The 14411-nt window shown below is 42.3% G+C and overlaps 1 protein-coding gene across 1 annotated transcript in view; it reads left to right on the top strand.

Annotated features, from left to right (window-relative positions):
- LOC122561476 (collagen alpha-1(XIV) chain-like) overlaps positions 1-14411 on the top strand; it is a 70319-nt gene that overhangs the window by 37238 nt on the left and 18670 nt on the right. The window contains exons 16-19 of the mRNA XM_043713221.1: positions 2664-2803; positions 6380-6503; positions 7595-7738; positions 12267-12436. Coding sequence (XP_043569156.1) covers positions 2664-2803; positions 6380-6503; positions 7595-7738; positions 12267-12436 — 578 coding nt within the window. The remainder of the gene's footprint in view (positions 1-2663; positions 2804-6379; positions 6504-7594; positions 7739-12266; positions 12437-14411) is intronic.

Below are 14411 nucleotides of genomic sequence, written 5' to 3'. Positions count from 1 at the left end.
GATTTTCCTGTTCCTCGGATGCTGCCTGACCTGCTGTGCTTTTCCAGCACCATTCTAATCTTGCCTCTAATCTCCAGCATCTGCAGTACCCACTTCCGCCCTGTCTATAGATACTGCCAGACATTCCGAGTTTCTCCAGTCCTTTCAGTTTATGTAACTTAAATTCTGCCCTTTCTAAAATCCCTGCACGTGTATAAGCAGATACACAACGAGATAAGGTAATAATTTGGAGATACCGGTGTTGGACTGGGGTGTACAAAGTGAAAAATCGCACAACAGCAGGTTATAGTCCAACATGTTTAATTGGAAGCACACTAGCTTTCGGAGTGTCACTCCTTCATCAGGTGGTATTATGAGTGGGGAAGGAAAAACAACAGGCAGGGTTCTGGCACCAATCTGGATCAAAGATGCTGATAACTTGTTTTCATTTGGCTTTTTCCAGTTGTCCAACTCTTCACTGATGGCATGAGGTTGCCGGTACACTGTTTCTCAAACTTTCATTTCTCCTTTCAGTGTCTCTGAGGGTGGTTCTCCATTTTCCTTTCAGCTGGTGGTTTGCAGGGAGAGCAAATAACAGAGAAATGGTCAGAAAGAGTAACTAACCACTCTGGTTTTATTTCGCTTCTCCACGTCCAGAAAAAAGAGAGATGGGTGTTCTCTCTTCACAGGCTGGATGTTTCTGAAGTATTATATACACACAAAGTTATAGCACCCTGCCAAGGAACCAGTCAAGAAGTTGCTAATATGCTGAGCTCTCCCAAAACAACAACTAATTGAAAAGCCAACCAAAAGACTGCCTCTGGGCAGAATTGTCCTGAATACACGCAGGAAATGTTGATTTGTCTGGAACTCTCCACCACTGCTCCAGTAAGACAATGTGTATATATATATATATATATATCAATGTGCTCCAGTAACTTGTTTTTCTTTAAAACTGCTAACATCTTTGTATAGTTTCCTTGGTTCAAAGCAATATATTTTCCCATTTTTAAACCACAGTCCAACAAAAAATGGGCTTTACAAACAGATGACGAAAACAAAATATCTTCAGAGAGACTGTTAGGGTATTCTCAGTGAATGAAAGATTGAGAATCAGTGGACCCATCATCAACAAAGGGTTGGAAGGAGCTGAAAGAAATCAAAAGGAACTGAAGGAAAATAACTCATCAAAGCCCATGATGTGGACTGGGGCCAGAACTGAACTTCTCTGAAGTTTTTTTCCCCTTCCGCACACATATTTGTGTCTTGTCTCTGTGTAACTGTTCGTATGTGTAATGGTCACCACATTACAGGAAGGATGAGGAATCTTTGGAAAGGGTTCAGAGGAGATTTACTAAGATGTTGCCTGGTTTGGAGGGAAGGTCTTATGAGGCATGGCTGAGGGACTTGAGGCTGTTTTATTAGAGAGAAGAAGGTTGAGAGGTGACTTAATTGAGATATTCAAGATAATCAGAGGATTAGATAGGGTGGACAAGGATAGCGTTTTTCCTCGGATGGTGATGCCAGCACAAAGGGACATAGCTTTAAATCGAGGAGTGATAGATATAGGACAGATGTCAGAGGTCTTTACTCAGAGAGTAGAAGGGGTGTGGCATGCACTGCCTGTAACAGTAGTAGACTTGCCAACTTTAAGGGCATTTAAATGGTCATTGGATAAACGTATGGATGAAAATAGAATAGCGTAGAATAGATGGGCTTCAGATTGATTTCACAAGTCGGCACAACATCAAGCGCCAAATGACGTGTACTGCACTGTAATATTCTATGTTCTATATGTATGGAAATTTTAAAAAAGGGTAGAGTTTAAGCTGTAGAGTCTTAGGATGGCAATTTATGTTTCCTTTTTTGCCTTTGGTTAGAAACAACTTATTGGCAATAAATAGTTACTTACTTGTTAATGGAAACACCTGGTCAACATATTTGTTTAATCTGAGATAGGTAGAATTGGGGCAATTTAGTGGTTTCAGCAAAGTTTCAATTTTGTGATGACTCTGGGAATAGAGGTGTTTGATTTCCAGTGCACCAAGTCCAGTGAGTACTGATAATGTGTCATCCATTTTAAAACACCTTAAACAGAAATTATTTTCACAGAAATATAGTCAATAAATCCTTTACTTTGCAACTATAATTATGCGATAGAGGATTATAAAAATGTCAGAATACCATAACAAGATAATGTATGAATAAAAATTACACAGGGTCTTTGTTCCTCATTCGAGAACAAAGTTTTATGAAACTTCTATTGAGAGAAACTGGGAAAAATTTTCAAGAACTTGCTACTCCTTCTCCATTCTGAGGGGTACAAACTGAATGTATTTGGCAAAAGGATCATGAAGGGATGAGGAAAAAAAATTATTACACAGCGAGCAGTGATCTTGAATGGCCCATTGGAAATGTTAATGGAAGCAGGTCCAATAGTAACTTTCAAAAGGGATTTAGATATAATGTTGTTAAGAAAAATGTGTAGAGATGTGGAGAAAGAATTAGGAGAGCTGATACAGGGATGATAGTTTCAAATTGTCTGATTCTGTAAAAGATAGTGGAATTGCCAATTAGTTGCTCCAATTTGGAGACTCGGAAATATGAAAGGTTTATAGACAAGTAGGCTTATATACGGATATTCTTGCTCAATTCTGACTACTCTTTGTTTTCTCCTTTATCAGTTTGCGGCAGAGCCAAGGCCGATATAGTGTTTTTGGTGGATGAATCCTGGAGCATTGGCCAGAATAACTTTAATAAAATTCGGGACTTTCTCTTCAGGATTGTTTCATACTTCCCGAAGATTGGACCTACAGGAACCCAGGTAAATGGAAGTATCCTACACTGGTGAGTCTGTGGGAGCAGGAGACATTCAAGTAAATATTTTATGCTTTCTTATTACATTATGTCATATAATTTGGAAGAAAAGAAAGTTATTTAGCCCATGTATTCTCACCTTGGCATCCTTCCCATGATCCTTCCCCCTTCTTGGGAAAGGCAAAGAAGCAGACAGTCATGTTTATCTCTGTTAGGTTTCTTCTTCAATTTTAACTAGGTTACCTGGTGAACAAAGGAAGATCCTAACTCGATGCTCACTCCCTAAAGTTTTACCTTCTTCCTGCCATGTTAATGTAGTTTTACAACGATGTGCCTAATACCTGCTTGAGGTTTACAAGAATTCCCTATTCACTGCCATCTGTGGAAAGCTGGGCACAGCTCGATCTCTCTGAGATAAATAATATTTGCTCACATTGAACTTCACCCTCAGCTCCCACAGATTAAATGAGTGGCCTTTCATTTTACTTTTCCTTTCGCCTTAATGAACCTATTTAAGTTATTGATGACCTTAATAATAATAGAGAACTGAATCAGATTCCTGATAAGTCTATCTTTCCCTTCACCCTAGCCACAACCATCACCTTCCCTGGATATGCCTTGTCTCATTGGAGGGACAGATCCAGCAAAGGTGGCAACATAGTTGGGATGGAATTGCCTTGGGAGTTCTCAACATTAACTCTGGACCCCACAAAGTCTCATGGCTTCATATAAAACATAGGCAAGGAAACATCCAGCTGATTACCCATGTACCTTCTTCCTTTGGCTGATGAATCAATACTCCTCCATGTTCAGCAACATATGGAGAAAGCACTGAGGGTGGCAAGGGTGCAGAATGTACTCTAGGTAGGGCGATTTCAATGTCCACCACTGAGTGGCTTGGCGGTAGCACTACTGATCAAACTGGTCAGGTCCAAAGGGACATCGCTGCTAGACTGGGTCTGCAGCAGGTGGTGAGGGAACCAACAAGAGGGAAAACATACTTGACCTCATCCTTACCAATCTGCTGACTGCAGATGCATCTACCCATGACAATATTGATAAGAGTGACCACTGCAAAGTCTTTGTGGAAATGTAGTCTCACCTTTGAGAATGTTGAGAATATAACCAACAGATCAGATCGAAGCCCTGCCATTCCTGCCGCATCCAGTCATGAATGGTGGTGGACAATTAAATAACTCACTGGAGAAACAGGTGCCACAAATATTCCCATCTTCAGTGGTAGAAAAGCCAACATGTCAGTGCAAAAGATAAGACTAATGCATTCTCAGCCAATCTTCAGCCAAAAGTACCAAGTGGATGATCCATTGTGGCCTCTTCCAATGGTCCCCAGCGTCACAGATGCATGTTCAGCCAATTCGATTCATTCCACGTGATATCAAGAAACAGTTGAAAGTACTCAAAACTGCAAAGGCAATGGGCCTGACAGCATATCTGTAATAGTACTGAAGATTTTTGCTCTAGAACTTGAGAATTCACTACCCAAGCTGTTTCGGTACAGTTACAACAATGGTATCTTTCCAACAATATGGAAAATTGCCCGGGAGTGTCCTGCATCCAAAAAGCAGGACAATCCAACCCAGTCACATCTCATTCCATCAGTCTACTCTCGATCATTAGTAAAGTCATGGAAGGTATCATCAACAGTGCTTTGAAGCAGCACATGCTTTGCAATAAGGGCCACTCAGCTCCTGACCTCTACATAGCCTTGGTTCAAGTGTGGACAAAAGGGCTGAATTCTGGAGGTGAGGTGAGCATGACAGCCCTTGACATCAAATACACATTTGATTGAGTTTGGCATCAGAACTGTAATCAATGGGAATCAAGGGGCAAATTCTCCATTGTTTGGAGTCATACCTGGCACATAGAAAGATTTTTGTGGTTGTTGGAGGCCAGTCATCTCAGCTCCATGACATATCTGCAGGAGGTCCTCAGGGTTGTGTCCTAGGCTCAACCATCTTCAACTGCTTCATTAATGACATTACCTCTATCATAAGGTCAGAAGTGGGGAATGTTCACCGATCATTGCTCATTGTTCAGCACCATTTATGACTCCTCTAAAGCGAAAGCAGTCCATGTTCAAATGTCACAAGATCTGGACAACACTCACGCTGACAGGCGACAAGTAACATTTGCACCATACAAATGCCAGACAATGACTATCTAGAGATACAATCTAGCCACTGCCCTTGATATTCAATGGTGTTGACATCAGCATCCTGGGGGTTACCATTGACCAAAAACTCAACTGGACTCACCACATAAACACAATAGTTACAAGAGTGGGTCAGATACTAAGAATACTGTGGTGAATAACTCAACTCCTGACTTCCAAAGCTTGTTCATCATCTCCAAGGTACAAGTCAATTGCCTGGACAGATTCAGCTCCAGCAACACGCAAGGTGCTTGACACCATCCAAGACAAAACAGCCCGGTGATAGACACCACATTCACAAGCATCCATTCCCTCCATCAGTAGTAGCAGCATGTACTATCTACAAGATGCATTGCAGCAAGATCCTTAGACAGCACTTTCCAAAACCACAGTCAGTTCCATCTAGAAGGACAAGTTCAGAAGATACATGGGAGCCCTACCACCTGCCACTTCCCCTTCAAGCCACTCAGCATCCTGACTTGGAAATGTATTGTCATCCTATCACTGATCAAAATCCTGGAATTCCCTCCATCGGGGTATTATGGGTCTTCACACAGCACATGGACTGCAGCAGTCCCACAGGTGAATACAAGAAAATCACAGGATGGCATCTATCACCACAGCATGTTGTCCTTTTCTGTACTACCCCAGTGCTAAAGTATCCTCCTTGAGTTGGATAGAATGCTAAATGAGGTTTAACAAGGCCCTAATATCTGGCTATTTCAGTGAACTTGCAGCTCAGGAGTAGGTTAACACTTCAGAGCTCCTTATGTCTGACCAATACTTGATACTGAATACATGTTATCAGAGTCAAAGGATATTAGAAAATACAGCTGTTGAAGTGGCAACCTGACCCGCCAAGGCTTCCCACATAGAGTTTGATTAAACAGAAGTGGTATCAACATTTTCTCCTCCTGGAGTGAGACCAGCTGTGACAGCCTAACTGTCATCGAGCTGAGTTCAGTTGACTATTTGTAGACCAGTTATTGAGCTTGTTATCATCCTGGCTGAATGACACATTTTTCAGTGGAACCTTTTGACCTGCTTATATAGAAAAAAAATTCCTTACACATGGAGAATTTGGGAAATTAGTCCGACTAACAGTACTGTGCATCTCCCTACACCCCAAGGACTGCAGTGGTTCAAGAAAACAGCATAGCACCACCTTATCCAAGGCAATTAGAGATGGGCAATAAATGCTGACCCAGCCAGTGACACCCACATCCAATGAACAAATAAAACAAATTTATCCTAATCAGGTTACGATTTTGCTGATTATCCATTCTTCTCAGCTGATGGATCTTTCACCATCTAGCCAGTGATAATTTAATGTGTTTTTCACTTTGAAGTTGCTAGTCGGTGTCCAGTTGGTATTAATTCTTGATGTGGTTCCTTTTCCTTTTGCAACAGGTTGCTGTAGCTCATTACAGTGATAATCCCAGGCCAGAGTTCCAGTTTAGTCAACACAAGGACAGGAATTCAGTATTGAGAGCCATCAGAGCAGTTCAATATCGAGGAGGCAACACCAGAACAGGTGAAACATTCCATACATTTATCAGTATGAAGTAGGTAGTGGTAGAGGATGATACCTTTCTTGGCTAGAAAGGGATTGTGCATTTTTGTTTCTTGAAAAATAAGGTCTCATGCTTGTTTGGTATAATTAATGGTGTAATCATTCAGTTACACAACTTGATAATTTCTGTATTGGAGCCATTGAATATTATTCTTGATCCTGTAAAGCATTTTTCCTTCATGTACTGTATATTATTTTATGTTTATAATCCATCAGACTTAGAATTATAGAATCATACAGTACAGAAAAGGCCCTTTGGCCCATCATGTCCATCCCACTAAAGCTACACAAAATCTATACTAGTCCCACTTTCCAGCTCTAGGCCCCTAGCCTTAAATGTTATGATATTTCAAGTTCTTAGCCAAGTACTTTTTAAAGGTTGGGAAGTTACCCACTTCAACGGCCCTCTCAAGTAGTGCATTCCAGATCTCTACCAATCTCTGAGTGAAAAAACATTCCTCTCAAAACTTTTGTTAACACCATCTACCAACATTATATCTCCACAACTATTATTCTTTCACCACCCAATTCCTGTATCCTTTCATCAATTATCTCCATTACCTGTCCTGACACATTATTTAACTCCATTACGAACCCTCACAGAACAGTATTATTCTGTATTATTCTACTTTTGGCTTGAATTATTATTTTTACGTGAAACACATCTGTTACATTGATGTTCAATCTGCAAATAACCCAATAGTCATTTACTTAAAATGATCTTAAAATGGAATCTATTTAAAGCACCAGCATCCTTCCTTATCTAAATATATGGCCATGCTTCCTTGCACCATTAACCAGCTCAAGTTGCCATTGGTATTGCCAATGTTGAGCAGTTTGGACTGTATTTCTCTAGGTAATATAATCTAAGAGATTTGAATATAATTTCCAGTTTCTCTGTGCAAAGAGTGATTCCTTCTTTGAAATTTATGAGTGACACTGCAGAGCTATCTGACTTTGATATGGATCTTATCTATTGCTTTTACATGAGGAAACACATCATAGTATGTACTTGTCCCTAGTTCAGTGTTGTTTTTCTCTTGTTTTCCCAGCTAGAGGCATTGGTTATGTATTAAAGGAGTTATTCCAGACAACGGCTGGAATGCGACAGAATGTCCCACACATTCTGGTGTTGCTGACTGATGGACAGTCACAGGATGATGTGGAATTGCCAGCAAGAGTGGCGTATGGTCTAGGTATTGTCCTCTTTGAATGTTATCTGTCAACTAACTGTTAATAGCTTGCATCTCCTCACATAGCCAGGAATGACAATTATTAAATGTAATGCTTATAGTTAATGAGAACCTTTAAATTACTTTCATTACATTGGGAAAGGTGAAACTATGTCATAGAATCCCTACGGTGTGGAAGCAGGCCATTTGGCCCATCAAGTCTACACCAACTTTCCAAAGAGCATCCCACCCCGTCCCTGTCACCCTGCATTTCCTCTGGCCACCCACTTATCCTGCATATCCCTGGACACTATGGGTAATTTAGCATGGCCAATCCACCTAACCTGCACATCCTTGGACTGTGGGAGGAAACCAGAGTGCCTGGAAGAAACCCACCCAAACAATGTGCAAATTGTACACAGTCAGTCACCCGAGCGTGGAATCACACTCAGGTCCCTGGTGCTGTAAGGCAGCAGTGCTAACCACAGAGTCACTGTGCCATTCAGCAGGCTGGCAAACTCAGTATAGGAGTGGGATCTATTATCTTCTTCTAGTCTATATATACATGCATGTACAAATCAGGATTGGATATAGTTTGGAGCAGGACTTGAAATTGATGCTATTCCTAAGTATTCATTGTCCTTGTTCACTTGCAGGATAAACATTAGGTTTGTGAGGTGCTCTTGAAGAAGCTTTAACAAGATGAGAAGTGATTGCAAAAGGTTTATTGTGGAAAGATTAGGTTGAGGGTGTTTGGTTCTGTCCTTGACACAGCAAAATTATCACTTACTGAATTATCTATTAAGCTAAACTCACTGAGCTGAGGATATGGACATATTCCTGTTATTCCCTAAACAGTGCCTTCCACACCTAAATCATCAGTCAAGGGAAGATCAAGAAGTGCCAAGTAAATATAATGTTTTTAAAACAGAAGAAATGATGCAAGGTTTGTTAATCTTTGAAATTGTCTTACACAGAAAATCAAGATTAGAGTGGTGCTAGAAAAGCACAGCTGGTCAGGCAGCATCCGAGGAGCAGGAAAATTGACGTTTTGGGCAAAAGCCCTTCATCAGGACTGAAAGCAGGGATCCTCCAGGGTGGAGAGATAAATGGGAGGGAGGGGGTGAGGCTGCGGAGAAGGTAGCAAAGAGTACAATAGGTGTATGGGAATGGGGATCCTCCCACATCCTCCAGACCGAAGGGATAACCATGGGCACCCATATGGGCCCCAGCTATGCCTGTCTCTTTGTCGGCTACGTAGAACAGTCCATCTTCCGTAGTTCCACCAGCACTACTCCCCACCTCTTCCTCGGCTACATTGATGACTTCATCAGTGCCACCTTGTACTCCCACGAGGAGGTTGAACAGTTCATCAATTTCACCAACACATTCCACTCCGACCTTAAATTCACCTGGACCATCTCTGATACCTCTCTCCCCTTCCTGGACCTCTCTATCTCCATCAATGATGACGACTTGACACTGACATTTTTTTACAAACCCACCAACTCCCACATCTACCTGGATTACACCTCTTCCCACCCTAACACCTGCAAAAATGCTATCCTGTATTCCCAATTCCTCCGCCTCCGCCATATCTGCTCCCAGGAGGACCAGCTCTACCACAGAACACACCAGATGGCCTCCTTCTTTAAAAACCACAATTTCCCTTCCCACGTGGTTGAAGGTGCCCTCCAAAGCATCTCATCCACATCCCGCACCTCTGCCCTCAAATCCCACCCCTCCAACCGTAGCAAGGACAGAACCCCCCCTGATCCTCATCTTCCACCCATATCAACCTTCGCATAAACCACATCATCTGCCAACATTTCCGCCACCTCCAAACGGACCCCACCACCAGGGTGATATTTCCCTCCCCACCCTTTTCCACTTTCCACAAAGACTACCTGGTCAGGTCCATGCTGCCCAACAACCCACCCTCTCCCCTCCCCTGCCACCGTCGGAATTGTAAAACCTGTGCCCGCACCTTCCCCCCCTCCCCCCACCTCCATCCAAGGCCCCAAAGGAGCCTTCTACATTTACCAATGTCATTTATTGTATCCGTTGCTCCCGATGCGGTCTCCTCTACATTGGGAAGACTGGACGCCTTCTCACAGAGTGCTTTAGGGAACATCTCCGGGACACCCGCACCAATCAACACTACCGCCCTGTGGCCCAACATTATAACTCCCCCTCCCACTCTACCGAGGACATGCAGATCCTGGGCCTCCTCCACCACCATTCCCTCACCACCTGACCCCTGGAGGAAGACCACCTCATCTTCCGCCTTGGAACACTTCAACCCCGGGGCATCAATGTGGACTTCACCAGTTTCCTCATTTCCCCTCCCCCACCTTACCCCAGTTCCAAACTTTCAGCTCAGCATCCTCATGATCCTCATGATGGGCGGCACAGTGGCACAGTGGTTAGCACTGCTACCTCACAGCGCCAGAGACCCGGGTTCAATTCCCGACTCAGGCGACTGACTGTGTGGAGTTTGCACATTCTCCCCGTGTCTGCGTGGGTTTCCTCCGGGTGCTCCGGTTTCCTCCCACAATCACAAAGATGTGCAGGTCAGGTGAATTGGCCACGCTAAATTGCCCGTAGTGTTAGGTTAAAGGAGTAAATGTAGGGGTATGGGTGGGTTGCGGGTCGGTGTGGACTTGTTGGGCCGAAGGGCCTGTTTCCACACTGTAAGTAATCTAATCTAATCTAATCTAATCTAATGACCGGTCCTACCTGCCTATCTTCCTTTCCATCTATCCGCTCTACCCTCCAGTCTGACCTATCACCTTCATCCCCATCCCCATCCACCTATTGTACTCTTTACTATCTTCTCCCCAGCCCCAGCCCCACCCCCATCCCATTTATCTCTCCATCCTAGAGGCTTTCCGCCTCTATTCCTGATGAACGGCTTTTGCCCAAAAAGTTGATTTTCCTGCTCCTCGGATGCTGCCTGACCGGCTGTGCTACAAGAATCACGGGTCACATTTAGGAAACAAAAGTTAAGGCCACAGTCAGATCAGCAACAGTTTTATAGAATGCCGACCAGATTGAAAGGGCTGAATGTCCAGTGGTGACTCCTATTTTTGATGACCTTAAACTAGATTGGTTGCTTATTGTGCACATCTGATAGCCAATCAAAGACAGGCATTAGTAAAGACCTGGATAGAACACAACCATCAGGTCTGCTACCAATTGGTCGTGGATTGGTACAAGAGACCATAAAGAAGGAAGAGGGCAAATTAGCAGGCAAGAGACAAACATAAAACTAAAATCATAATGGGCCAGGCAGCATCCATGGAGAGAGAGAGCAAGCTAACATTTCTAGTCTAGATGACTCTCCGTCAGAGCTGATGGGAGGGGACAGCATTTATGCAATAGTGGAGGGATGGAGTGCTGGGGGAAAAAAGGTGTTGATAGGGAAAATTAAGTGATCCCTATCACTTAATGGTATTGAGTTCACAATCTTAAGGTGTTGAACTCAATATTAAGTCCAGAAGGTTGTAATTCTCCAACGTTGTAATATTGCAATATTCCAGCAAATCACAGCACAAACTGGAAGAACAACATCTCATCTTCAGACTCGGCTCTTTATAACCTTCTGGACCTAATATTGAGTTCAGCACCTTCAGATTTTGAACTCAATATCATTTCTTCCCTTTCTTTCAACTTTGCTTATTCTCTGTCACTGCGTCCTCTCTCCCCTCTCCCCTACTCCAGTGGAACCATCTGTTCTTTACAGTTTGGCAGTTAGACACCCCATTGTTCTGCCATTCTCACGTTCCAATCACTTAATCTGCACTATCAACATCCTTTCTATCCCTGGTGCTCCACACCACCAACTGAACCCCCTCCCCCAACCCAACTATAGTATAAATGCTGTCCCCTCCACACTTCATGTCAGCACTGCTGGAGAATCATCTAGACTTGAAACGTTAGCTTGCTCTGTCTTCACAGAAGCTGTCTGACCTGCTGTAATTTCCAGCAATATTTGTTTTCAAAGTACAGATTCCAGCATCTGCAATAATTTGCTCCTCTAAAAATAAAATCTTCCGCTTATTGGAAATAATTCTCATATTTTCATAGTTCCATGAAGGCTTATAATAGACTAATTAAAAAGAAACTGTTTTCTGTGACAGATGGGTTAGTAACCAAGGTCACAGATTTAAGGTAATTAGCAAAAGATTGAGAGAAATCACGAATATAAGAAAACGACACTGATTGTTTTTAAAGTGATCAAGAATGTTCTGCCCGTAATGATGTGGGAAGCAGGTTTTAATAATAATTTGCAAAAAGGTTACTTGAAGTGGAAAAAATTGCAAGCCCCTCTGGTAAAACGGGGTGATGGGGATTAATTGGAAAACATAGAGGCAAGGGGCTTCTGAGCTATGCTGTACATTGTGTCCTATTACAGAATTATTGCAGTGATATTTTAATTAGACAGAAGAGTAAAAGGTTGAGTCTGATGATAAGGAACTAATCTAATCAAGAGATCCATGTGACTTCACAAACCATGAGACAAATTCTCAAGCGTGAAATAATCTTTCAGGTATTAAGGTCATCTCTGTGGGGATTGCGAGTGCAGATATGGAGGAACTCAAAAGAATCATCTACCGTGGGCCCCAAAATAATATATTTTTCGCGAGCACGTTTGATGATTTACCATTGATTGAAAGAGAGCTGGTCGAAAGGATCTGCAGTGAAGCCTCCGTGACTGAGGTAGGAATTGCTTGCATCTTGTTTGTTCACTTCGTTACATCATCCATACATTTTGAACTCTGCAGGTCAAAGATTAAGGAATGGATTAGGGGAGGCACAGGTCTCTGGGGCTTTAGTTATGTGGAGAGACTTGAGAAACCAGGATTGTACTCTTTTGGTTAGCTAAGGTGAGATTTGATAAAGATGTTCAAAATCTTGAGTTTTGATGGACTAAAATGGAGAAAATGTTTCCAGTGGCAAAAGTATAGGTAACCAGAGGATGCAAATTTAAGGCAAAAGACTGTATATTTTTACAGAAAGAGTTGTTACGAGTGTGAAAGGCTGGTGGAGGCAACTTCAGTAATAATTTTCAGAATAGAATTGGATAACTAACGTTTATATTATATAAGTCAACTTTTTGGGCCCAAGTATTTATCTTAAAAAGGTCAAGGTTTGAATTTCACTTGAGTGATAATTTTGAGCATTTGAAATACATGCATGTTCCTGAGTGTGATGATGCATTTCAGGTCATCCACTTTCTTATTATTTTAGGTTGGAAGTGAAGGAGCATTTATGACCTGATTGGCACCATTTTTGAGTGGCCTATTCCAATCTCTGAAATTCTGTCCCACTAACTCACTTCCTCCTCTTACTGTTCCTCTTCTGAGCTTCCACTCATAGCGAAGGCTGAAAAGAGAAAACATCGAGTGGACAGTTTGTGAATGAGATTGAGAGTCAACCTTCATGAGAAGTGACCAGTAAATGCAACTAGAAAGACAATGGCAACTTTTCATCAAGAATCTGGGATCAACTTATATATGAGAAAAGTGAAAAGTTAAGGATATTTTGGATCGCATGTTGGGGTTGACATTTACACAATATAAACAATTATATAGCATAAATAATACTTAAAGGAGAAACATTTGTAGAGCTTTGGGGATAGGGTAGGAAACGGAGCCAATTGGATAACTCTTTGAAAGGCAGGCACAAGAATTCAATGAATTCAATGAATATTCTGGATGGCACTAAAGGAGCAGACGATAATAGCTGCTGCTTGGTGAGATGGTATTCTGCAGATCTAGCAAGCTGTACTGTGGAATGCTAAAACACAGATTCATGCCCGTATCTCCTTCCTATCACGGTTCAGTTTGCTCAGCTGGCTGCATGGCTGGTTTGTGATGCAGTGTGACCAAACAGCATGAGTTTAATTCCTGTACTCGCTGGTGTCACCACCTCCTCAACCTCTCCCATTGCCTGAGGCATGGTGACCCTCAGGTTAAACCACTACCAATCATCTCTGCCTCATGAGAGAGCATATCTCCTGGACTGTGGTGACTTTAGTCAACATTGGGAATCACCCAACAGCTGTTTCCCATTGAAATTGCATGGGGTAGGACTCTTAGGGCACAGTCAGTCAATGTTAGCCTATACGTTCTCACCTGACAACTGTGGAAAGACCAGGGACTGAGGTTTTCTTATCTGCTTGACTACTATCTTTTCAGTTGTGACAATGAAGACCAGACTGAGACTAAGCAGTTAAAAATATGGAACATTCAAGCCAGGAAGCTCATATTGATTCTTTAATCCATTTAAGAATCCAACAGTTATTTTGCATTGCCCTTAGTCAATCTTGGTATACATTGCAAGCTCTACCAATCCCTGTCTACGATTTCTGAATGTTGCATTTGAGGCCGTTAATTGGCAGGGTGTCATCTATTCAAGGTCTATTCCAGAGCACATGCTTTCTATCTGTTTAATGCCAAAAGGACTTTTGGCCACCAGATATAAGATTCAGAAATCAAGTACTCACAGCATTTTGGGGTTAAATTAGATGGAACATTATCAGATTATGCACACAGTTTCCCAACACCTCTTCCCAACAGAGCTATTTGCTGGTATTTTGTAAAGGGAAAGTTAACCTTTCAATGTGAAGTAGTTGCTCTATAAATTATGTTTAACTTGAAGTTTCCTCTGTTAATCTCTGGTCCTGATGCCC

Source organism: Chiloscyllium plagiosum, chromosome 23, assembly GCF_004010195.1.
Source record: "Chiloscyllium plagiosum isolate BGI_BamShark_2017 chromosome 23, ASM401019v2, whole genome shotgun sequence".
Classification (NCBI taxonomy): Eukaryota; Metazoa; Chordata; class Chondrichthyes; order Orectolobiformes; family Hemiscylliidae; genus Chiloscyllium; species Chiloscyllium plagiosum.
Note: the sequence above shows the minus strand (reverse complement) of the source record. Positions and strands in the feature narration are given on the sequence as shown.